Genomic DNA, 27,032 nt, shown 5'->3' on the forward strand with positions numbered 1-27,032 from the left:
GTGAAAAACAAGATCTACAGGAGGATCTTGAGCCTAAGCCAAACAGGGGGGAAAAAATATGTAGGGAAAAAAAAGATATGAAGAATTAGCAATAGCCAGGGAGTTGGTCCATTAAAAGAAGCCGACCTTTAAACTTTGGGTTTTTTGGCATTGGGCCAATGACCACTAGCTGAGAGTCTGCAACCTCAAGTAAATTTTGTTAAGTGATGAGCTTGAAGGCCAAGGTACCATGTAGGCCATCAGTTTTGAGGCCCAGGGCAGAGTTGCAAATTCTAGTCTTGCATTCTCCTACTTGCTAAGCATTTTGTAACATATTTTTAATCAGAGTAGATGTTTCATAAAGTTCAGCACATACTACGCCAGCTATTAAATTCTTGCCATGTATGTATTCGTTGAGTGCACCGGTTAGGGGTTACAAACCTTTATTGAATAAAACTGGTGAAAGACTGTGTGGGAATGGGAAATTTATGAGGCTGGAGTAAAAGAGAGAGAGGGAGGGAAGTATCAGAATTGTCCTTTTTTATTAAGTTAACAGTGAGTATAAGAGTGGACTAGCACGTGCTGTGTCGTATCTTGTGTACAATATTCGATTTATCATGTGATATCTGCATGAGAGTAGACACTCAAATTCAGATCATGTGTCGTATCCATAGCAAGCAAAAGTTGTGTATGTCAAGGCCTTGATTGCTACATGTTATCCCTGCCTTCCACCAGTTGTTTAAACGCTGCTCTTCACCTGACTAATGGGTGGCCACCACGTCTATAGCCAACAATGCTAGCAGCAACATCTAGATGCCCATGTGAGCAGCATTTAGCCTCCACAAGATTGACGAAAAGAAGACCGATCATGGTGAGATGCGCACACACACACACAGAGCAATCATAAGCAATCAAACAGCATCATATTGTACTCAAAGCTTTTTACCATCGTAATGTAGTCACAAAAAGTATACTCATTAACAAACCATTTTGCCAGTACATATATGTTACAACTATCTTTGCACATATGTTACAGTTATCTTTCCACATACAATGAGGTAGCCCATGCCTGTGGTATTTCCACCTATCATACAGCTCCAAGATGGTAAAATCATGGTTTTTACTCTCTCTCTGTACAACAATTATCACAGAGAATAAGCTTTCTTAGACTAGAAGCAATTCATGATTGTCTTCAGTTTTGTGTAATCTAGGACCCTCGCAAACCTGAAAAACTGTTGGCCCTGTTACAAGCTTATTTGGAGGAGCTGGGCAACTATCAAAAATCTGCCGAAGTTGCAGTTGATGATATGATGGTATGTCCACTCCACCAAATATACTGCAACCTACTAAGTAAGAATCCGTTAGTAGCACTGTGCTGAAGGAAACCATGGAGAAAAAGCTTAGACTAAACAATAAAATACGGTGGCGATCAGAAATTAGCTGCACTTCAAACTGGTATTACTTCAGCTTTTGAAGTATCTTCACAGCTCAAGACTATTCCCTCCATAGTAGCAGGCAGAAAGCATCTACCCCATTGATAACCAGTAGATACAGGCTCTGAAGGAGGCACAATCATCAACACATTCTCGTTTCTTTGCACAACCCCCATGACAGTTACTGTAAATCCTTCCTTGATATACCTGTCCTCCACCCATACCCATATAACGCATTAGTCTGCATTCTCAGAAGGCACAAACGCATTACTCTGCATTCTCGGAAGGCACAACAGCGGACAAACTGACATTTGAGACTAAGGGAAATTCAGGAGCATACCCTTCCTTAAGTCTCATCACTCGATCATCACTGGATAGATTACGGTCTGTGAGCCAGCGCAAGAAATGTGGAGGGATTTCTCTGTTTGTTTTGGTAATGTCCACAATTGTATTCTCCTCCACATAAGTTGTTACTGTAGCACCATAGCCAGCCTTAACCAATGCTCTCAATCCTGATTGAAAGTCCGAGATGTAGAAGTCAACTGCATGGCGCTGCATGAAAAAGAAATATCTTAGGTCTCATCTGCATTACTAAGGAGAATCAAAGAGAGATTCTACTCGTGTATGTACATACATATGCAAACATGTGTGTACAGAAGTACACATATATACACATATCTTAGTTCATCTGCATTACTAAGGAGAATCAAAGACAGATTCTACTCGTGTATGTACATACATATGCAAACATGTGTGTACAGAAGTACACATATATACACATATCTTAGTTCATCTGCATTACTAAGGAGAATCAAAGAGAGATTCTACTCGTGATGTACATACATATGTAAACATGCATGTACAGAAGTACACATATATACACATACGCATATACAGGAATGTATGTAAATACATGCATACATGCATATACACATACACGTATGTAGACGTGAACCCAAAATGGTGCATGTATGCACATGTGAGCCCAAATTGGTGGTTGTGAAGCCTATTGCCTGACTAAAAGAGAGAGGGGAGCTACAAATGATTGTTAAGTTTCATACAGAAACAAGCTTGGACCTCAAAACCAACTCTTTTAAGCTTTTATGGAAAGGCATAACAATGTACTTGCCTCTAAAAATCGCAATCCCCAAGTAAAGGTTCGATGTTTTGGTCTAGCAGGCTTTGCTTTGAAAGCTCTGTACTCATAGAGTCCAGAGGATGTATAGACGCATCTAGATACTCTCTGATAGGATGTTTCCAGAGGCACACTCCCACATGTGACAACCTGAAAAACAAGGACGAATGTATTATGCAAGATCGTTCAGGACATGCCTAGCAACACAACAATAGTTTCAACTAAAAAATCACCAACTCATCCAAAACAGACTAAGCATTCACACACCTGCATACAACTACTTAGCTAAAAAATTACTTGTAAAGCATGTTCATCCCAAATCGGTCAACCAAAGTTGACCCTTGTCAACAACAGAGTCAACAAGTCAAACCCTAATCTGCTCGGTTAAACTTCAAGATTGGTCAAACTCTGCTTGAAACTTCTCAAGAATGGTCAAAATGGTGAGACAGGACCAAGGCTAAAAAATAGGCAAAAACTGGTCAAACACCAATAAGGGAGTCTATGAACAATGTCAAGTAACAACCCATGTGGAGAGACAAACTAAAGAAACATTCAAAGGCACCAAACCAGGAACATTTCAAACTTTTTGGTAGATTTAACAATCACAACTCCAGAACACATTAAAAGTTGTTTGGATGAACACCGCGCTAAGATGAAAGTTATTGTTCATGGCCTGAGTCAAGCACATGGCAGGAGACTGGAAACACACAGCGGAGGACGGCAAATGCATGGGCTGTAAAATACGATTTGTGCTCTCACACAAACAGCAGAATCTTCTGCGAGACAAAAAACTTGATGCAAGAGAGGGAGAATAATACTGATTACTGTTGCAAACCAAATTACAAACTGATGGTGTCTGCCAGCCTGTGCGCTTTGGCAAAGATCTTTGATGGCAATCTCGGTGGACTTTGAGACTGAGGATGTCATGCACTCACGGATGCAGAATGTCATGAAGATAGACCTCAACTCAATGATCTCAACATGCATCAATATATAATACCCAAGATTGGTCGTATCATAGATCGGCCCATGTTTGGGCCACCCTACAACTGGTCTAGATGGACGCCGACCACATCACCTCACTAGCACACCTTCCAAACCCAGCCAAGATTGTCTGTGTCCATTCGAGCCCTGCAACCCAGGGACAAGATGTCCCGAGAAAATCTCCTTCTGCCCCAAGGTGTGGTTTATCAATCCACACTTACATGCATCCTACTTGGTATGGTGCCAAGTCTACAAAAACTGTCTCACACCCATCCGATCACCTCTGGCCAACCCTAGTGTCTAAACTGGGCACTGTCGGTGCCCAGGCATGCTCAACACAAAACGGCTGCTCCTTTGTAACGGAGGCTTTACAAAATAGACAACCCATCACCCGCACAGTCACAATGACAAGGGTGGAGCATTGATTTCCAACACCCCCCTCCAATGCCAAGTTTTCCCCAAATCTCTCCCAAGAGCCTTTGTGAAGATATACGCACAATTCTTCATTTTTTTGGTGGGCAATAGACCAGCTTGACCTCTCCATCCATGATCAACTCACACACAAAGTGATGCTATATCTCGTGCATACCCTTGGATCTATTCTCCAAGGTACGTATGGACATGTCACGGTGTCCTTTTGTATGGCTCATTGCCTAAACAACCTCCTCAAGGACATCGGGGCATTACCATGGATCAGCCCGCTCATTGAGGAGGCCAACACCATGGTCTCCTTTGTCCTCAACCACCAAAGACTTTGGCATGAGTTCAACAAAAGGTCCTGTCTCTCTCTCCTCAAATATTCCGACACCCGGTTTGCCTACAACTTTCTCATGTTGGGTTGGTTGAAGGATTGTAGCAGTGCTTTGAGGGGGCTTTTCCTTAGCAACGAGTTTGTCGCCATGCAAGAGTCCCGTACAAACACTGTCCAAGAGTGTGGCGGATGACGCCTCTTGGTGGGAGCGTGTGAAGACCACAGATGCTATGGTGAGGCCTATAGTCCACCTATTGAGGATTATAGACGCTATGCAACCATGCATAGGCAAGGTCTACGAGGCCATGGATCGCATGATAGAGAAGTTGAAAGACTTCATGCCTGACGAAGACAGATAAAAGGAGATCCATGCCTTGTGTCTAGAAAGGTGGAATTCCTACTACTCTCCATTGCATGCAGCAGCTTATGTGGTGGACCCAGAATTCCAAGGCAACAAGCAAGAGAGCGACTGGGAGGTGAGTGCTGGATGGAGGATCATCTTGGATCGTCTTGTGCCTGATGCATCGGTTAGGCACAAGATCAGGGACCGCTTTCTATGTACAGGTCATTTCATGGCTCCTATGGTTGTCATGATGCACAGGTTAACCGCTCCAAAGTTGGTGCTGCTCTATGGTGGGAGGACTTTGGTTCGGATGGACCGGAGCTGCAGCAGCTTGCCATCCGCATGCTTAGCCAGGCCGTCAGCTCCTCTTGCTTGGAGCAACTTTGGAGTACCTACAGCCACATTGCCTCTAGGAAGAGGAACCGACTCGGGGTAGAGCGTGCCAATGACCTTGTCTTCGTCAGCGCGAACTTGCAAATGCTTTGCAAGAGCGTGACCAAGAAGGCAGATTCCTTCACCGAGTGGGAGATGAGTCAACAAGAAGAGCAACAAGAGGATGAGGTGCAGGAGCAGCATGCCAGTGAGGATGAGACTGAGGATGAGCTTGATGCTTCTTTGGCACAAGCTACCCATGACCATGAGACGAGCACTTCACGTGGATGATCATTCATGGATCATGATTCATGGGCCTTACTACTTAGCTCTAGCCTCTAGTCTTTAGCACTTTTTTGTCATTGACTCATTTGAGTCCGTCCATGTATTCTGCCTCCTTAAGGCTTAGTCCTGACTCTTGAGGCATGACTCATTTTGTATCTACTTAATTATTAATATGACTCAAAAGCTCACCATTTTAGTGTAAATTTGTGCTCATTTTGATATATTTCCAAAGTAGAATAAGTGTAGAGTAGAATTTATTTTTTTTTTAAAGTATTTTTTGAGTGCCGTTCCCTCCCCCGTCCCCGTTTCCTTCTTATGGCCATCCCCCGTCCCCCGTCCCCGTCCCTCGTCCCTTGTGACTATGATAGTATGAAAGACCAATATGTCGACTCCCTTGAGTTTGGTACTCAATACAGTTTGGCCCTCAATTCTGAGCCAAGCCATTATTCAGTCCAGAACGGTTGGTTGTTCTTCAAGAACCGCCTCTGTGTCACTCGGGAAAAGCGTTCCGCTCTTCTCCATGATGCCCATGACTCCTTAGTTGGAGGACAAAGGGGTATCAACAGTACCCTCGAGAAATTAGAATGGTCCTTTTATTGACCAAAGATGAGGCGTGATGTCTATGCACATGTACAAACCTGTAAGATTTGTCAAAAAGTAAAGGTTCCACATACAAAGAAGACTAGTTTACTTCAGCCTTTGTCTATCCCCGAAACGGACCTTTCATCGACATATCTATGGACTTTGTAGGGCCTCTACCAGCATCCACTAGATCCCGTAACACTCAGTGTTTCACCATTGTGAATCGCTTTAGTAAATTCTACATGCTCATCCCATGCAAGCATACGGCCACAGCCGAGGACGTAGCCCATCTGTTTCTCAAGCATTGGTACCTAGTTTGTGGTTTGCCTAGCACCATTACATCAAATAGAGATTCCAAGTTTACCTCGCATTTCTGGAGGTTTGAAAACTTTGGAACCAAGTTGCAGTTGTCTAGTGCATTCCATCCACAGACAGATGGCCAAACAGAAATTTATAACCAGTTGGCCTTTGATGTTCTCAAGTCATATTGTCATGACCAACAGTCCAAATGGGAACATTATCTTCCATTGGTCCAGGCTATCTTGAACGACACTCATTCATCCAGTGTCGGACGGACTCCATATGAAGCAGCCTTTGGTCGCCGTTTCTCTTCTCTTTTGACGAGATTGGTGTCTCCATCTCTAGAGGCTAATAAAACCACGGACGCATTTTCCGAGATCATTGAGTCGGTCAAGGACCGCTTGACCAAAGCACAGGAAGCATATAGCAGACAGGCGAATAAGTCTAGACCAGAGGTCCACTTCAAGGAAGGGGATTGGGTCTATTTGCGTATCATGAAACAAAGATTAAAGTTGTCCCAAGCTTTCATTGGCGTCATGATCATGGCTGCCTACATGACCAGTCTGAAAGGTAGTGGCATCATCCTCTGGGCTCTGTTGTGTCTCCACCTGCTCATTTTCCTCCTCCTGCTCCATCTCCCACTGAGTAAAGGGATCTGCCTTTGGAGTCGCACCCTTGCAAAGCATTCGCAAGTTTGCGCTTACTAAGACAAGATCATTGGCCTTTTCTACACCAAGGCGGTTCCTCTTCTTTGATGCAATATGTCTGTAAGAACTCCAAAGCTGCTCCAAACAAGAGGAGCTTACAGCTTGGCTGAGAATGCGGACAGCCAAGTGTTGCAGCTCAGGCCCAGCTGGACCATAGTCTTCCCACAACAAAGCAGCCCCAACCTTCAACCTATCCTCCTGGGCATCCGCACAACCAAAAGCACTACGAAAGGACCTATATGCAGCAAGCTGGTCTCTGATTTTGCGCCTAATGCCTCCATCTGGCACTAGACGATCCAAGATACGCCTCCAACCACCACTGACCTCTCTGTCACCCTCCTGTCCATTACCCTCAAACTCAAGGTCCACCATATATGCAGCTGCATGCATAGGAAAGACATAGAAGTTCCACCTCGTCACACATAAGGAACGAATCTCCTCGTATCTGTCCTCATCGGGCTCTAACTCTTGCAACTTCTCTATCAGTCTATCCATTGCCTCATACACCTTCCCGATGCATGGCTGCATAGCATCTACAAGCCTCAACAAGTGGACAATAGGCCTCACCATAGCATCAATGTGTTTCACATCCTTCCAAAAGGAAGTGTTCTCTGCATGCTCCCTGCATAATATGCCTATGACTGTTGAAGCCAATGCAGAAGTGGTGAACTCGTTGCTGATGAAGAGCTGCCTCAATGCACCACTGCACTCCCTCAAGCGGGCCAGCATCAAGAAGTTGAAGGCAAATCGGATGTCTGAGTATTTGAGAAGTGAGAGCCTTGATTCTTGGAGAACTCGTGGCAGAGGAACTGGAGGTTCAAGACAAATGTGACGATTTGATTGGCCTCCTGAATGATTGGCTCAATCCATGACTGCTTTCCAATATCCTTTAAAAGATTGTTCAAACAATGTGCCATACAATATGACACAGTCATGTGTGGATACATGTCCTCAATAATAGCTCCAACTACCCTATTTGCAGCCTCGCCATCTGCAACAAAACCCACCACCCATTCCGGGCCCATGAGCTCAATGCCACTTGCCCACTCTGCTACAAGCACGTCTGCACTCTTCCCTATCCTTGAGGCATCATGTGAAGCAATAAAGTACATCTCGCCACGGGAATATGCAACAAGACCATGGATGGACCACGTTCGTGTGTCACTCCATCCATCTGCAATGAGTGACACTCCATTCTTTGCCCATAGCCGCTTTGTGTTCTCTGCAACTTGCTCGACAAGGCGCTTCTCCTTGTCGAGCAATGTGGTGCGCAGAGACTCTGATGATGGGGGGGTGTAATTTGGACCATACTCCCCAATCCTCTTCACCATAGCCTTGAAGTACTCGGATCTGATTACAAAAAGAAACAAGTGAACTTTCAAGAATGAAACTTAGAAAAATCATGTTAAGAGGGAAGAGTCAAGGCTTACCTAGCAGTATGGAAAGCAATATGGTCATGGAAGAAGAAACGAGCCACAGCTGTATCAACCTCTTCCTTCTTCTTAGGATCCCAACTTCCCTCAAGTGTACTCTGTCGCCGCGCGGGTGTGGGCATCGCAAAGGAACCTACACCATGTGGCCGTGGTGTAGATGTGGTAGGTGCACCCCCTGACCCTGAAACAGACCCCTCAAGTGGTGTCACAAATGCCGCAGGATCCACAGCCACACGTGCCGGCCTTGCAGCCCTCAAAGCCTCATGCCCGGCAATGCGCTCAAGAAGCTCCCTTCTCTTCTCCGATGTGATTCCCGTGCAAAATCGAACCTCGTGCCTGGACTCATGCATAAGGTGGGCTCTCACTTTGTCTGACCCACTCGTCCGCCTATAGGGACTAAGCTTGCAAGACCACGCGCGTGAACCTCCTCCACTCCCAGGGCGGTTGGCATTAACCTCTTCCCACCATGATCAACCATCGGCTCTTCTAGCACCACCACGACGTGCGGAGCCGAAGGTTGCTTGTGAAGAAGATGCCATGAAAGAGGGTGAAAGTTGAGAGAGAGAGAGAGAGAGAGAGAGAGTGGGAGAGCCTAGAGCCTAGAGAAAGCTTGCGGGTTGAGACGAGAGAGAGAGAGAGAGAGAGAGAGAGAGAGAGTGAGGGAGTGGGGGAGAGAGAGAGAGTGAGAGTGGCCCGTGGGAGAGGGTAAAACCGGTCTATGGACACATAAAGCGGTAGTTCATTCACAAATAACCTGGACTTACTCAGACACACAATCACAGAATCCTCGCTCCCTCGCTCAACAACACATTGGCCCCGAAGTCCGGCACCCCTTGCGGTATTTCTTTATTGTTAAAAGGTTGGAATTTACAAAGCACAAGTGCAACAAAGCACTCTACTTGCATCAGCAGAGTTTTACAAATTCTGGGAGAAATTTGCCAACATAACTGTACTAAAACTGTTCCATAACATCTCAGAATGAGTCCCAACTGACAGGCTCACTTCCATAGGCATCAAGCTACCCAATGGAGTCCAAAACATCACAATTCAGCTTGCTGTAATTTTCTGCACAGACCTGTTTTCAGCTCTGTTTTCAGCCCAAAATAACCCTTGCACTGTCCTGGAGGACTTTAGCAAAGTCCTACTGCATTTTGGCATCAACCGGGCAACATAACAGCCCAAAAACAGCACCTAAACAGTGCTGAAACAGCATTGTTTTGAAGAGGTTATTACCCTCTTCTATCCCTGCTTTGGTGTAGGAACTAACTACACCTGTTCCTGTTCAAGGAGGCAACTAGCCTTTGCATATAAGCATAAAATTCACACAACTGTACCTGATTTTATCTGATGAGAGCATTTCCATAGTCTGCAAGAGAGAGAAAGATAGAGAGAGGCTGTGGGGAGCAAGCTCAACCCTCAATTCATGAGTTGTAGAGCAAGGGAGTGCACCACAAATGCTGGCTTTCCTGCAACAAAACACCACGATTGCTGCAAATGAGCCTCTTTTCCCAAATTCCCACGCTTCCCTCTTCTCAATGAGGAAAATGTACCAAAATTTGACACTTGGCACATTTTTAAGCCTTTTCCACATGCAATCTTCCAGGCTAAAAATCTCCTGACTGGTTCACATTCTCACAACAGTCCTTTGTCGGCTTTTGGTCTCCTTGGCATTCCGCACAAACTGACGCGAACACTTTTCAATTCCGACACTGCCAAAAATAGCAGTTCCCTAGATTTTAGGGATGATGTCATCTGCATTCCTTCTGGTCTCCTGACCATCTTTGACCACTATGGTCACTTCAAAATTTGCTTAGAATTCAAGATACATTCACATTTCGGTGGCGGCCACTTAGTAGTGTAAACTGGCCTATACCCTCATTCAGTGGCCATGTCCTGGACACTGTCATTCATCTTTCAGTGTAGTTCTCAGGCTTAGCCAACCACTGGTTCAAAGTCCCACTAGTTGACCCATTCTGACATTGCAATGGCCCAAGCCCTTCCAAGAGATCCCGGGGGAAAGCAACAGCAACCAAAGAGAAAGAAAAGAAAAATATATATTTATAAAGAAATGTAAATAAGGAAAACAACTGCAAAAAGTTTCACCTCCTGGTGACATACCCCCCTCTTGAAAGAAGCAAGCGACCTCGATTGCAAGTCGACATGCAAACGGATGACACAGGACGATCACCAGATTCCCCAGGTGATTAGTGTCATCGCATGTATCTCCTGCCAACGGATGACACGGGGCGATGATAGGAATTCCCCACTACCATTTGTGCCATCACAGGTTCAAGCCTTTCAAATACATGTTTCCGGATGCAACACAGGGCGATAGCATATATCTTGTACTATTAGTGTCACAACATGTAAATCATTCATTTGAAGCGTAACAGATACAACTTCAAAACACTGAAAGTTCATTCATTGATTAAGTCATTGACAACAAATGTCAAAACTGTACATTGCCAAACATATAATACAAATGTACAGGTCATTTAGAATTCAGCTTCAAAAAGCATATTAAACCACTGCAGGTTCTAACAGGAAGGCTTCCTTGTAAAGTTGCATCAACTGAGGTGAATCAGCCAGTTCAACCTCATCCATCCATTTAGCATCCATTGGTGAATAATTTCTGAATTTCACCAAGTATCTTCTTGCAACTTGTCCTTTCACTTTTCTGTCTTTATGGGCTAGAATCTGCTCAGGAACTAGAATTTCATCCAATTCCTCCACTTCAGGCTGTTCCTCTGGCACTATATCTTCTGGCACATTGCCAATAAACGGTCTCAATAGGCTCACATGGAATGCATTGTGGATCTTCCAAGTGTCTGGCAATTTCAGCCTGTATGCCACATCACTGATCTTCTCTGAGACTTGGAAAGGACCATAATATCACATACTCAGCTTAGGAAACAGACGTTCCTTGCCCTTTCTTTTTCTCAGTCGTGCCTTTTCAAAGCGCAATAAGACCCAGTCATTCTCTTTAAACAAGAGCTCTCGACGATGCATGTCAGCAGCTCTTTTCTGCTTAGCTTGTGACTTTTCCAAGGCATATTTGACCTTCTTATACGCTTCTTGCCATCCCTCAACATACCGATCTGCTTCAAATATCTTATCCTTTGTCTACAGAATGGGAGGTACTTTCTTGCCACCTTCAACAATTTCAAAAGGCGCCTTGCCAGTAGAGGAATGCACTGTATTGTTGTAAGCATACTCTACTAATGGCAAATAATGTTCCCAAGCTGCCTTATGTTCTGACACATAACATTTCAGCAGATCCAAGACAGTAGAGTTAGCCTCTTCAGACTGCCCATCAGTTTGAGGATGAAAAGAAGATGAGAATTTCAAGGTCGTGCCCATATTCTCAAACAATGCTTTCCAAAACAAGCTAGTCATCCTTGGGTCTCTGTCACTGACAATAGACTGTGGCATACCATGGTATTTAAAGATATTCTGCATGAAAATCTTAACCATGTGCTCGGGCTTTATCTTCTTTCTAACAGGAATGAAGTGTGCTTGCTTACTGAATCTACATATTATAGTCCAGATTCCATCATTCCCTGTCATTGTCCTTGGAAGATCAAAAATAAAGTCCATGGCAATACTTTCCCATGGTCTCTCTGGAATAGGCAGTGGTTGCAATAACCCAGGTGCCTTCTGTCTGTCAAACTTGACCTTCTGGCATACTAGGCAAGATCTGACATAAGCATCAAGATCACGTCTCAAAGCTGGCCAATAAAAGAAAGTCTCAACCGCTTTCACTGTAGCATCAATGCCTCGATGTCCAGCATATGGTGGAGCATGACTTTCTAGCATTACTTTCGGCCTTAACTGCTTAGTTACACATAGCTTTCCATGCATCATGAGAAAGCCGTCTTTCAGAAAATAGTGATCATGATGTTGATTATTCATTAGCTGCTCATAGATTCTGGAAAAATCTTCATCACTGGCATACTGCTCTTCCATATCATCCAATTCCTGGTGATAAGAAATAGAAACAGCTGACACTTGTGGTTTGCGAGACAATGCATCTGCAACGACATTCTTCTTGCCTTCCACATGCACTATCTGAAAATGGAACATTGACAGAAAATTTGCCCAGCGCATGTGTTTCTCTGACAACTTTGCCTGTGTGAGAAAGTATCTGAGCGTCTGATGATCCGTTTGCACAACAAAATCAGCACCAAGCAAATAGTGTTTCCAACTGGTAAGTGCATGGATCACAGCTAACAGCTCTTTCTCATAAATCTGATAGTTCTTCTCAGTGTCAGAGAGTATTCTACTCTCAGATGCCACGACTCGGCCATTCTGCATCAAGACAGCACCAATGCTGTTCCCACATGCATCACACTGCACAACAAATGACTTAGACAAATCTGGCAATGTCAACACAGGATCTGTAGTCATTTTCTGTTTCAGGCATCTAAATGATGATTTCTCTTTATCTGTCCATTGCCATTTAATGGCCTTCTTTTCAAGCGCATGTAATGGTGAAGCAATCTCTGCAAAATGCCTTACAAATCTGCGGTAGTAAGAGCATAAGCCAAGAAAGCTACGAACATCATGCACAGTCTGTAAATCTGGCCATGAAACGATTGCTTCAATCTTAGCAGGATCCATTGTGACACCATCCTTTGATACAATGTGCCCAAGGAAGTGAATTTCTTCCAGAAAGAATTCACTCTTCTTGCCATTAATGAGCAATCTCTTGTGTTTCAGCTCATTAAAGATTGCTGTCAGATGGTCTCTGTGCTCCTCTTCACTCTTTGAATAGACTATCATGTCATCAAAGAATGTGCCTACAAAGCTTCTGTAAGGACGGAAAATTCTGTCCATCATTCTGTTAAATGTGGCAGGAGCATTTGTCAATCCAAAGGGCATGACTAAGAACTCATAGAGACCAAATGTAGTGCGAAATGCGGTCTTGTGCACATCCTCGGGTCTGATTCTAATCTGATGGTACCCACTCTTCAAATCTATCCTGCTAAACATTTCTGCTCCTTGCAAACGGTCAAGAATATCATCTATGCGCGGAATCAGAAATCTATTCTTGATCGTGTTCTTGTTCAAGGCTCTGTAGTCAATACACATTCGCCATGAACCGTCTTTCTTCTGTACTAGTAACACAGGTGAACAAAATGGGGAAGTACTGGGCTGAATTAGTCCCTTCTCTAACAGCTCATTAACCTGTGTCATAATCTCTTTCTGCTGGGCTGCACTAACCCTGTACGGTGGCCTATTGGGCGGACTAGACCCTGGAATAAGATCTATGGCATGATCCTCTGGCCTCTCAGGAGGTAACTCTCCTGGTAAAGACTCTGAAAAACAGTCTCTGAACGTATCCAAGAAAGCTTTTCTACCTTCGTCTAGTGTAGACAAATCAGTTTCAACTTCATTCACTTGCTTTGCAAAAACCAAGTACACAGAAAGATGATTTTTCATTACTGAAGTTATAGCAGAAGCAGAAATAACTGGGACTGACTCTCCTTTCAGCTTCACATCCAGAACATGAGTCTTGTCCCTATGTACAATTGTGATTTCCCTGTTCAAAGCATCCAACACTGCATGTTTCCTATGACACCATGGAATTCCCAACAGGACATCACATCCTTGCACAAGGGCATGATAAGAAAGTCCTCTGTGTCCACATAACTCTGTATATGCATGCGAAGTTTGCCAAGTATAGGAGTGACAGGAGCTGAATGCCCAGGGCATGCCAAATCAGCCTGTCCAACTGGTCCCATCTCTTCAGCACGAATTCCCAACTTGGCTGCCAATGCCGGTGAAATAAAGTTGGCTCGAGCACCAGGGTCAAAGAAAATCAGCACTATAGCATCTCTGATTTTACCCCATGCTGTGCACAATTCTGTAGCATTATCACATGGCTGGTCACCAACCATGTCAGGTACCAATCCTGCACTCGGCATTGTCTTCTTCTTGAGTGGCCCTTCTTTATCCTCGGCATCTTTTGCTGGCTGTTGTGGACATTTTGCAGCCATATGCCCTTTCTGTTCACAGATGAAACATTTCCCAGCTTGCATCAATGCCTTTCTCTCTTCAAATGACTTGCCATATAGTGGCCTCTTCTGTCCTTTGCCTTGACCAACACTTTTCTGAGGTTGTGACTGCCAAGTCTTCTTCTCAAATGGCTTCTTTCTATAGAATGGTATAGGTGGGAAATCCCTCTTCACAACTGGTTCCTGTTTGCCCTGAGGTTCCTTATTCACTGTGCTCTTAAAGCCACGTGAACCTCCCTGTAGCAATGCATTAGCCATGTTTGCATTCTCAATGAGCTGAGTCATATTAGAAACATTGGTCTTAATGCAATAATCCCTGATTTCTTTGGGCAAACCACAGCAATACTTTTCTATTTGCTCTGACAATGGCACTGTTCTGTAGGAAGTTACTGGCAAGAGTGCATCCCAAAACTTCTTATTATATTCTTCCAAATTTACACAGTTGGCTACATCAAGTTTGTGCCATGCTGTCATAACATCCACTTCAAAAGTATTTGTAAGCCAGGCAAAAGAGAACTGCTGCTTAAACTGAACCCATGTAGCAGGTGCTTGTCCTTGCATCAACAGTGAAGTCCACCACTGCAATGCATTACCTTTCAAGAAAGTAGTAGCCTTCCGCACCTTAGAAGACTCTGTAAAGTTACCCCCAGTGTATGCTGCATCAAACTGCTGAATGAAAGTCAGCGCTTTCAATTTGTCCTGCATCCCACTGAAAGTCTCAAACTTTACTACTTGACCTCCTTCTTTGTAATCCTTTTGCACCTTTTCTGCATCAGTCCTTACTACTCTTTCTCCACTAGGTTGAGAAAATTCAGCCACACTGACAGGTGCTGCGGGCCCCAAAGGTGGACTAAAATAAGTTTGAAATCCGGGCTGCACACCTATATTGGCATAAAGAGGGTTCACAACTTCCATAGGCATCATTCCTGGTGACCCTCTTGACATCAATCCTGGTAAAACTGTGGGAGGCCTAGCCATGGCCTGGAAAACAGACCCACCACCAAAATAGCCGGGTTGGAAAGCAACGAATGGAGGAATGGTCGGCATGACCCTTTGCACATTACTTTCCTGGCCATTAAATGCATGTACCTGTGCCTGTGTGACATGCTGCACTGGATCAGTTGCCACTGCTGGTGTCTGCTCTACATGCTGTGGCATCCTTGGCATTTGTTCCTGTGCCCTCTCAACTGCATGCTGAGATGATTCAGCCTGGGAATCCCCTGTCCTTGAGTGCAAATACCTGTTCATCCTGGGATTCTTCACCAACTGTTCAAAGGTACCAACCATGCTCAGGAGCTGCGCATGAAATAAATCCTCTTGTTCCTGTTCTTCCTCTAACAAGGCTGGCTGTACTACTGGCTCCATCCGAGCAGAGGCTGACACCTGGGCACCTGTCACCTCTATATGCTGTCTATGAGTAGAAGAGGAACTCTCTTCGGCAGGTGAAACCGATCCCGTCAAGTGGGAAAGACTCCGTTGGACACCCACACGCTTAATAGCACAACTTTAAAACCACAAATATGAAATGGACAACTTAAAACAACTTGAAATTTAAATGAAATGAAATGGAAAGATGGACACCAGCACTGGGGCCGGAACGGGCCGACCCCCCCCCCTCTATTGAGGGGGGGGGGTCGGCCCGTTCCGGCACCAGCACAGCACTGGGGCCGGAACGGGCCGACCCCCCCCCCCTCTATTGGGGGGGGGGGTCGGCCCGTTCCGGCCCCAGTGCTGGTGTCCATCTTTCCATTTCATTTCATTTAAATTTCAAGTTGTTTTAAGTTGTCCATTTCATATTTGTGGTTTTAAAGTTGTGCTATTAAGCGTGTGGGTGTCCAACGGAGTCTTTCCCACTTGACGGGATCGGTTTCAAGAACCAGATAATGTCCATGTACATATGAAAACAGTACCAAACAAGTAGGCTCGAATTTCGATGTAGAAGCTCGAAGCAAAACGACCACTAGTGTGGTCCAATCTCTACGGTCCTGTGCTTTCACTGGACTCCGCGGAGAGCGCCTCACTGGTGTTCCGAGACCACGCACAAACAGGCGCTCTCGTACTAACGCCTGGCTCTCCCGATCTCAGCACCTTTGGACCGAGGTTCTCCAATAAAGCTTGGACAACCCGGCACCGAACGGGTGTGGGCGTAGAGGGATGAATCCTTTAACAGATTTAAACATAAAATACTTCACTGGAATCTGAAATTCACTTACTTGTAGATGGTTGATAGAAAACCAATACTTGTGGTGTTTGTGTAGAATATGAAGCCACCCTTGTTGAAGAAAGAGTTGCCTCGTGTAGAACTATCAAGACAAGCACCACCACAAAGGGTACAGCCGCCTGCTGTGAGAGAAGAAGCATCCACTTGCAAGGGAGGAGATGCCTGTCTGCAGTGTGGAGGAGCTCAAGCAAAGTTGCCTGAGGGCAGTGTTCTACTGGCCGGAACACAAGCGCATAGCCATAGCCGCCTGTCGGGGCATGCGCAGCTTGGAGAGGTGCAGCCGGTAGAGAAGAGGCAGCCTGCAGGTACTGTCGCCAAGGAGAGTAGCTGCCTGTAGGAAAGGAGATGAAAAGGGATATTTTGCTGGTGAAGACGTGCAGCCTGCAGGAGAGCTCACGCACAGGAGAGGTGACCCACGATGGCCTGCAAAAAAGGAACAAGCAGCGCAGCCAGCAGTGATTTTGTCGCCTGTAGGAGCAGAGGCAGCACGCTGAGTAGAAACAGTCGCCTCTGTGCTGCTGTAATGGCCTGGCTGCAGTATACAGTCGCCTGTGGGAGCAGCTGCAGCACTTTAGTGTTGCCTGGAAGGGTTAGGCACAGCAGTACATCAGCCGCCTGGTAGGAGAGGGAGAAGCAATCGCTTGTGTGGGTGATGAAGCAGCCGCCTGGCGATGCAGATGATAGAACAGCCGGCCAAGGTGATCACCGGGTGATGAAAAAAAAACGCCAGGTAGAAGCGATGGATCCTCACGCTTGAAGAAGGGAGCTTTTTTTAATAAAATTAATGTGGAGTTACAACTAAAGATTTCCACGCATGCATGTGGGGGGAACTAGTGTGGGTAGGTGACCATGCCCACCCCCACACTCACTTAAAAGTGGGGCTCCCCACCTTGGCCCCTAAGTGGGTGCCCAAAGGGGGTGCCCACTTTTAAATGAATGTGAACACTTGACCTTATAAAACAAAGGTTAGGAATAAAATATTAAAAACAACAAGTGCGACATACTTACCACCTGTTCACATGCACCAAAACTCATCAGAATACAGAGCAGACTTCACGACTCACTGGCAGGCGTCCCCGCTCAGTAAGTAACACGTCAAGCAGGCAAACACACAAATACATGTCATGCGAAAACAATTTCAAACATGCAAAATATGGGTGCATGTGCAAATAGTAACATGGACATATCTCCCGTTCATGGAACAAGTACAAAATATCTGTCGGCACAAAACTGGCACGACATAAAACATAAAAACCTGGTCTTCCTATGGAGTGACAGTCCCATAGGTAAGACACAGTTCCAGGCACGAGTCTCCCTATGGTGTGACAGTCCCATAGGCAAAACACGGCACGAATACTGGCTCTTCCATGGCGTGACAATCCCATGGATCGAACACAGTCCAGGTCATACACGGGTGGCACTGGTCTGGCTCCCGTCCATACGACACCATCCTGCTAACACACGGGTGGCACCAGTCTGGCTCCCGTCCATGTCAGCAAAATACTGGCCTCTTCACACAAGACACTGGCCTGGCCTCAAGTGAACGAGACGCAAGAACTGGAGATGGACCAAATGGTCGGCCAATTGGTGACAGCAGGGAGCTTGCCTTTCCCTTTGTCTGTCATACTGTCAACTGAAAGTTTAAGGGAACCTGTATCCAAAGAAAGAGACCGTACTCTTTCCACCTGTAATCAGTTGTACCTCACTATGTGTGTCTCTTGTTCACCCAATCCAATCCGTGTCCGGGCTCTTGCAGAAAAGAGGACCCTATCCCGGCAATGAAACCATAAAACCGGTCTATGGACACATAAAGCAGTAGTTCATTCACAAATAACCTGGACTTACTCAGACACACAATCACAGAATCCTCGCTCCCTCACTCAACAACACATTGGCCCCAAAGTCCGGCGCCCCTCGCGGTATTTCTTTATTGTTAAAAGGTTGGAATTTACAAAGCACAAGTGCAACAAAGCACTCTACTTGCATCAGCAGAGTTTTACAAATTCTGGGAGAAATTTGCCAGCATAACTGCACTAAAACTGTTCCATAACATCTCAGAATGAGTCCCAACTGACAGGCTCACTTCCATAGGCATCAAGCTACCCAATGGAGTCCAAAACATCACAATTCAGCTTGCTGTAATTTTCTGCACAGACCTGTTTTCAGCTCTGTTTTCAGCCCAAAATAACCCTTGCACTGTCCTGGAGGACTTTAGCAAAGTCCTACTGCATTTTGGCATCAACCGGGCAACATAACAGCCCAAAAACAGCACCTAAACAGTGCTGAAACAGCATTGTTTTGAAGAGGTTATTACCCTCTTCTGTCCCTGCTTTGGTGTAGGAACTAACTACACCTGTTCCTGTTCAAGGATGCAACTAGCCTTTGCATATAAGCATAAAATTCACACAACTGTACCTAATTTTATTTGATGAGAGCATTTCCATAGTCTGCAAGAGAGAGAAAGATAGAGAGAGGCTGTGGGGAGCAAGCTCAACCCTCAATTCATGAGTTGTAGAGCAAGGGAGTGCACCACAAATGCTGGCTTTCCTGCAACAAAACACCACGATTGCTGCAAATGAGCCTCTTTTCCCAAATTCCCACGCTTCCCTCTTCTCAATGAGGAAAATGTACCAAAATTTGACACTTGACACTTGGCACATTTTTAAGCCTTTTCCACATGCAATCTTCCAGGCTAAAAATCTCCTGACTGGTTCACATTCTCACAACAGTCCTTTGTCAGCTTTTGGTCCCCTTGACATTCCGCACAAACTGACGCGAACACTTTTCAATTCCGACACTGCCAAAAATAGCAGTTTCCTAGATTTTAGGGATGATGTCATCTGCATTCCTTCTGGTCTCCTGACCATCTTTGACCACTATGGTCACTTCAAAATTTGCTTAGAATTCAAGATACATTCACATTTCGGTGGCGGCCACTTAGTAGTGTAAACTGGCCTATACCCTCATTCAGTGGCCATGTCCTGGACACTGTCATTCATCTTTCAGTGTAGTTCTCAGGCTTAGCCAACCACTGGTTCAAAGTCCCACTAGTTGACCCATTCTGACATTGCAATGGCCCAAGCCCTTCCAAGAGATCCCGGGGGAAAGCAACAGCAACCAAAGAGAAAGAAAAGAAAAATATATATTTATAAAGAAATGTAAATAAGGAAAACAACTACAAAAAGTTTCACCTCCTGGTGACAGAGGGAGTGGGAGAGAGAGAGTGAGGGAGTGGGGCCTGGCCCTGGACACTAGGAGAGAGAGAGAGAGAGAGAGAGAGAGAGGCTAGAGCGCTTGTTGCTTAAGCCTTAAGCTCTAGAGTGGGGCGGCTGGCCAAGAGTGAGTGGGAGAGAGAGAGAGAGGAGAGCACTCAGCACAAGCCTTATAGGCTCAGGTCACGGGTGATGGCAGCTAGGACAGCCAGCGTGAGGAAAGCAACGGGCAGCTGCCAGCCACCAACGGGAGGAAAGCAACGGGCAAAAGCCAAAAAAAAAAAAAAGTGGGGGAAAAATAGCGGAAAAATAAGTGAAAAAAAACGACGCAAAAAAACAGCGAAAAAAAAAACAGTGCCCCGCGGCCGTCCCGTTCCAGTCCCGTCCCCGACCTGCGTAGCCCGTTCCACTGTTCCCGGGACGGCGTCCCCTTGTGACGCATCTACCCAAGGCGTCCCCTCCGTCCCCAACCCGCGCCGTATCTCGATAACGGGATAGGGGGCCCCATACGGTGTTCAGATCTCTCTCTCTCTCTCTCTCTCTCTCTTATCTCTCTAAAGTTTGAAGGATTAAAGTGGATTGCTACACTCATGAAACTCAGGATACAGAAGACTGTGAGCATTTGTGTGATTCCAATACAAAGACTTCCGCTCCATGTTACAATATATGCCCAAATAGGGGCAACCGACCAACTCCTCACGACTAGGAATAAAACCTAATGACTCCATAAAATAGGAAAAAAGTGGAAATATGATGTGAGGGGTGACCAACCCCTCTAGCTAACATGGTCAGCCCTAAAGGCTAAAATAGGACACCACAAAGAAAGCTGGCAGCAAGGGGATGATGATGTCTTAACACCCCCTCTCAGCACACCGGATGCTGAGTGAACTCCACGAAGCCAGAGACATCGTCCTCAATCAAAGATGAAAGACTGCAGCAACAAGTACCAAGAAAGCTCCACAAGCAATCTCCTCAGCAACTCAGCTACAAAAGCAATAGAACAAGCTGCCAAGTACACCGCTCCTCTGGTTCCACTTCCAAGTGTAAGAACACTCCCCAAAGACGAATGTCATGTTTCCAACCTGGAGAAGGTCTATAAAACCTCATAACCAACCAAGATCAGATCCTGTAGTTAATCAATCCAGGGAGAAGCAGGCTGCTCCTCACTGGAACCCTCTGAGTCCATCTCCTCAAACTCTGTAAACAAGAGTTACCAAACGCTGAAAAGAAGCATCCTCGAGAAAGGTCGGCATCACAAGATGTAAAGACTGAAGAAAAGATGGGGTCCATCTGCTCAAACTCCGTACCATGAGTTGCCCAATGCTATACATAAGCACACTCCACTGAGGTGGGCATCGCCATATGAAAGGACTCCACATCCCCCTTTGAAAAATGATGTCGTCGGACTCGTACAAGCCCAACCTGATTCTGATCCAAATCCAAAGAACTCTAGAAGTACCACTGTGTCCAAGGCACGGCTAGCAACAACAGATCCAAAGCATCCCACCGGGTCCAAAAGTCCATCCTCCAGCACGCCGCATCAAACCAAATGCAAAACTAGCAGGTGGAGAGGCATCCTCAAAAGCATCACAAAGACAGGCAGAGGTACAATGAGGAAGGGAAGCAGGAATATAAACTACAGTGGTAACTAAGTCCTCAAAAGCATCATTGAGAGCAGAAGACTCTTTCCATAGAATCAGATCCCAAGAATCAGCAACAAACAAATGATCTTCTTATGTTAGGCTGCCACAAGGTGAAAGACCCATGTGTGAGCATGCTTTGAGGGAAAACAAGCATTCAAAAGGATATTTGTTGGATTTGGTATTTTTGTTATGGTTTTTTCTTGATTGTTTTAGTATTAATTAGTGTATGTTTGTGATTAATTATGTGTGTTTGAGAGTAAGTTAGTCTATTAGTTAGGTAGTGCATTAATGTTTAATTAATTGTTGACGTTAGTGCATTATTAAGCTAATTGTATTAAATTTTCTAGTACTAATTAGTGTTTTTAGTCTAGTGTCAATTAGTAGTATTTATTTGTTAGTTAGCTTACCTTCGCATTAGTTAGCATTAACCTAATTATAGGACTAGATTAACTAATTCAATAAAGTGCATTAGGTAAACATTAGTCTAGGTTAGGCTAGGTTAGAGTTTAATCATAGAGCTTTAGTTTTAGTTGTAATTAGTATTAGGATCGATTAGTTAGTAAATTGGTAACTATGTGAAAGGATCACACCTCACAGGCAAAACACCCTCCTTTCTCTGCAAACACTCCAAAGAACATAGGCTCGGATAAAATAAACTATGCTCAAGATCTTTGAAAAGATCACTACTCTCATCAAGAAAGAACTACTCTCCTCCAAGATCAGCAAACTCCAACCACAGAAGAAAGTCTCCACAGATACAAAACAGCTCCCGAAACTGATCCTCAAGTGAAATAGTTGGAGATGGGCCCCCTCTGGGTGTAGAAAACTCCTTTGGGAAGCAAAACACAGCCAAAACACTGCTTTCTAGCAAAAAACAGCACTCACTCCACCGCCAACTAAAGGCAAGGAACGTGAAGAAACCAGGGAACTGTGTAGGCCAGGAACAAAACACAGGTATAGATGCTCCAAAATCAGCAAAACGCTGACTGAAATCAGAAAATTCAGTGTCCTCAAGTACCAAACTGTCACCAAAGCCACAATCCACACAAAACCCCCTCTGCAAGTGATATGTGTCCACTGGAGAAGAAGACGCAGCCAACAGAGAGGCTGCAAACCTGAAAATACAGGCCAACCAGCTTCCACACCTCAAATGAGGAAATAACACTGAAGAGACGGTACCTTCAGGTCCAAATGATGAAACCCAGGTGAAGGTAGAGCTACCAGAGCAAGAACAGTCCAGAAAATGCGGCAAAACATGGCTGCAAATCTGAAAACGCAGAACTGAAAGGGGCAGTAGATAAGGCAGAATCTGAAAACGCAGATCCTAGAAGGTACCACCAAGCCTCACATCAACCAACCAACATCAGCAAACAAGCCTGTAGGAGAAAAAATGCAGCAAATACACTGCTGCTGCCCTGCACACAGCAGGCAGCACTACATGAGTCCCAGGGACAGATGCTGATGAAGATCGACCACAAAACTGCAACAGTTACATGCCTAGAAGAGGCCAAACTGACCAGTAGCATATCTGAGAAAAAAAAACGCAAGAAAGAGAAGGGAGCAACTAATGCTACAAGTTTCCAGCGCTCTGATACAATGAAGGAATGCAAAGCGGAAGATGGGAAAGTGGAAACATAGGAGAGAGAGAGAGAGAGAGAGAGAGAGAGAGAGAAACGCAAGTGGATACCTGCCCTCAATATCAACCAAACAAGAAACACATGCTGGTACAAGTCCCGAGCAAGAGGGGAAGATGACCTCGTATGTGAGGGACTGCAGCAAGCCAATATGCAGAGGCACTAAGGCATGCAAGAGGCACGAAGCAATGAATGTGAGAGAGGGAAGGCCCAGCTATATATATGCCCAAATAGGGGCAGCTGACCAGCTCCTCATGACTAGGAATAAAACCTAATGACTCCATAAAATAGGGAAAAAGTGGGAATATGATGTGAGGGGTGACCAACCCCTCTAGCTAACATGGTCAGCCCTAAAGGCTAAAATAGGACACCACAAAGAAAGATGTCTTAACACTTCTTGCATCGTTGGGATCTTGTGAAGGCCAGCATTCATGTGGGTAAGTTCTCTCCTAGCGAGGCTAGCCGATGGCCTCATCCACCTTATCCCCAAAGAGGGTGGGGATTGGACGGAGATTTGCAAGTAAAACCCCATCACGGTTCTCAGCACAGAGATTTGCAAGTAAAACCCCATCACGCTTCTCAGCACAGCTTACAAAATCCCTGCCAAGGCGATCAGCTTGCACCATAAGCCCCACCTCCCCGCTCTCATCCATGCACACAAACAGGTTTCATCCGGATTAGGAGCATCTTGGATAACCTCTTTCACTTTTTGGGAGGCGACCACCTCTTCGCAGTTGAGCATGGAGGATAAAGCTATTCTCCTTCTTAACTTTGAGAACACCAATGACAGGGTGGACTCACCTTTCTTGGAGGGTACCATGGTGCACATGGGATTCTCAGCCTCTTGGGTTCAACAGGTCTCCGACCTCTACTCCTCCGCTCATAGCCAATTCTCATTTCGGAGGCATGAGGAGATTGCTTCCCGATCGCTTTATCAGTTTGTCACGGCTGCCCCCTAGCCCACTTTATCTTTCAGGAGGCGCAAGGAGATTGCTTCCCGATCTCTTGATCCGTTTGACAGGGCTTCCCTCTAGCCCCCTTTCTCTTCCTCTTCCTTGCAAAGGCGGTGAGATGTTTCCGCAAGGCACGCCCGGCATCAGCCTACCCATTCACACCTTGGAGGAGCTTTTGGATGTAGAGTTTGCCGATGACACAGCAACCTATCTTGGAAACCTCCAGCCCTTCGCTATCACCAGAGAGGAATTTTGCCTCACCTCGAGTGCCCGCATCAATTAGAACAAGTCATGTAGTTTCTGGGCTGGCACATCTCCCACCCAGATTTGGAGTCCAATTGAGGCCTTTCAGTGGATTTCCAAGGGATATAGATGTTTCAGCTCGACTCTCTTTGGTTGGATGAGTGGTGCTTAGCTAACCAGGTTCTCCTAGCCACCATGTGGTACATCACTTCATGATGGGCGTTCTCTCATTGGACAGATCCAGTGACTCATTCGAAACTTCCTGTGGGTGGCAGAAACGAGCAGGCAACTCACGCCAAGGTGGCATGGCGGGTCATCCTTCGGCCTCCTTACAAGGTGGCATGGCTGATCATCCTTCAGCCTCCTTACAAGGGAGGCCTTGGCATCACTGACCCGGCAACGACCAAGAGCCAAGCCCTTTTGGGGAAGCTCATTGTCCGTGGTCTCTTCAAATGAAATTTTTACCCCTAACCAAGTGGTATGGGCATCTCGTTATGATTTTTCTCTAAGGAAATCACAAATATTAAATAAAGTTGTTTACTTTTTAAGTTTTTCTCCTGGCTTTAAGAATTTAGAGAGATCGCCCAAGTTGGTTCTCATTTTTACATAGTGGTTTGAAAAAAAACACACACACACACAGAGGGGCAGGGAAAACGAACATTCCATACCATTACCAACCCTGATGGAGGCACTTTCCTCGCTCACATTGACCTCACCATCTCATGAGACTTTTCAAAAAACATCCATGCATTATTTCATACGCATGCAACTTGACCACATGAGAAAGTTGAGCAAAAGCCCCAAAAAACTATACATGAACAGTTGCAGTCTTTCCTAGAGAAAACCTATATACACAAACTGCTCTTCTTTAGGTGCAGAAATCAGGCATACACAACATGCGGCACTTACCCCTGTAACTTTGACATATTGGCCATCCTTAGCCTGGCTCAAACTGACATAGGGATACTTGGCAACAAATCCAGTTACGGCCCCTTTTCCAACACAAGTGTTCCATGTAAGCAGCATCAGAATGGCACAGAGAAGGCACACAACCACGATCAACAAGATTGCATTCTGGACAGCGCCCAGAATGAAGCCACCAGCAATAAAGCCAACCACAAAGAGTGGAATGACAGTCCACAGAATCACTGGAGGAAAAGTCCTTCTGAAGGAATAGCTTTCACCATTGCTGAGGTTGTTGATGGCATGGTTGTTGATGCTGCTTGCCAGCTTGGCAGCAGAAGCATGACCATCCAAGGGGCCTGAATACTTTCTAGAAGCAGAAAGGGGGGCCGACGTGATAGGGCCAGATGTTATGAGCCCTGTGGCTGGGAGATTTGGAGCCAGAGGGCCGGAATTCTGGCGCACCATGCCCGGGGTTGCCCCATCAGAAGAGAGAGGACCGGAGTTCTTCAAATTTGCTCCTGCCAAAACCCCTTTAGGATTAGGGTTTGCAGGTACCCCACTCTTGGCATTTGCAGGATCCAAATTTCTAAAAAGTGGCCCTGAATGTGAGCCCTGCCGTGCTCTGCCTCCTGCTTGTGATGGCACTGATAAACCCTGCGGGTCAGAGCTCGAATAGGATGATCTCATAGGGAGGTTGCCATGGTTTGATAAGGGACCAGACTTCGAAGAAGCAGCTGGGAAAGAGCCTGCTAGGAGAGCTCCTTCAGATCTGGGGCCAGATTTCTTCGACCTTGGGGCCTCCACCACAATATCAAACATCTTGCCAAGCTCTCCAGACTTTTTAATATCACCTCCTGTGTATGGCATGGCCGTGGAGGTCATGGTAGGTATTCGGTCTTTGTATTTATCAGGTGCACCGGAGATGTAGAGGCCATTGCTGAGCTGATGGACTCTGTTGCTAGTCATCGCGGAGGGCAAGAATGGACCACAGTTAGGGTTAAGGTGAAGGCTCAGGTTGGGGTTAGGGTGTAGCAACTTCAAGGAAGGAGTATTGCTCTGATTTTATCTGCACAGAGGTGATGCTCTCAGAATTTGCAGCCTTGAGATATGCATTCAGGGTTTGCAGAGAAGGGAAGGGCTAATAGGGAGGGTCATAAGAAAATGTGGGAGCAGACACTGACAACTACCACCACCATCAACAGCAACAAGAGAACAAACACCACCACCACGAACAGGAGCAAAAACAACAACAATTACAGCAGCTAGCTTTGCTATGGAGATAGGGAAATCAAACCTGGGGCAGGGCCATGTAAAGGGTCGACAACTTAGGGTTTCCTCTGCAACGTTACGGCTTTTCCTCTGTTTCTGTTTCTGTCTGCACCTTTCCTTCTTCTAGAGCTGCTACTGGTGGCGGGCTAGGGCGGCTGTAGCCATACACGGAGACAGCGTCAAGGGAGTTAGGGTTTCTGTTTCTGTCTGCACCTTTCCTTCTTCTAGAGCTGCTGCTAGGGCGGGCCCTCGCAAACACCCTACTGTGTGCCGACAGTACGGTTTACTTCCGCCCGTTCGTTATAGGAACAAAATGGGCCCATAGTTATTTATATTCATATATAATTGATTTATAACATATATATATATATATATAATATTTTAATAACTATTTATTGTTGATTTATAGTTAATAATAATTCTATTTAAATGTTATATATATAATATTTAGGTATTTAATTACATGCATTTATATAATTTATTTATTTATATAAAGTATACTTAACTATAATTATGTATGTCATAATTTCACACTTCTAAGTTCTTAGTTTCTTATTTTTGCGTCCATCTCTCTCTCTCTCTCTCTCTCTCTCTCTCTCTCTCTCTCTCTCGCTCATGGAGTTGTTATTC

At 45.4% G+C, this 27,032-nt stretch overlaps 1 protein-coding gene across 2 annotated transcripts; it reads right to left on the bottom strand.

Annotated features, from left to right (window-relative positions):
• Nucleotides 1-936: 936 nt before the first annotated feature.
• LOC147624404 (protein SHOU4-like) lies at nucleotides 937-26,683 on the bottom strand. Of its 2 annotated transcripts, XM_086819391.1 has the most exons (5): nucleotides 26,428-26,678; nucleotides 25,137-26,199; nucleotides 2,542-2,697; nucleotides 1,753-1,964; nucleotides 937-1,619 (listed from the first exon to the last, which is right to left on the bottom strand). In XM_086819391.1, exons 2-5 carry the CDS (start codon nucleotides 26,097-26,099, stop codon nucleotides 1,427-1,429), a joined length of 1,524 nt encoding a protein of 507 aa, XP_086675517.1. In that variant the 5' UTR covers nucleotides 26,100-26,199; nucleotides 26,428-26,678; the 3' UTR covers nucleotides 937-1,426. The 2 variants fall into 2 exon arrangements, with proteins under 2 accessions (XP_086675517.1, XP_086675516.1); XM_086819390.1 differs by having other exon boundaries at nucleotides 25,137-26,683.
• Between the last annotated feature and the right edge of the window lie 349 nt (nucleotides 26,684-27,032).

Source organism: Cibotium barometz, chromosome 25 (assembly GCF_041138505.1).
Source record: "Cibotium barometz isolate CiBa-2024 chromosome 25, ASM4113850v1, whole genome shotgun sequence".
In the NCBI taxonomy this organism is placed as follows: Eukaryota; Viridiplantae; Streptophyta; class Polypodiopsida; order Cyatheales; family Cibotiaceae; genus Cibotium; species Cibotium barometz.

Coding starts and splice junctions, on each gene's coding strand:
- LOC147624404 (XM_086819390.1), bottom strand. CDS start 26,099: ATGACTAGCAACAGAGTCCATCAGCTCAGCAATGGCCTCTACATCTCC. Junction 1,965..2,541: donor GGGGATTGCGATTTTTAGAG/GCAAGTACATTG, acceptor TTTTTCATGCAG/CGCCATGCAGTTGACTTCTA. Junction 1,620..1,752: donor GTGATGAGACTTAAGGAAGG/GTATGCTCCTGA, acceptor GGTGGAGGACAG/GTATATCAAGGAAGGATTTA.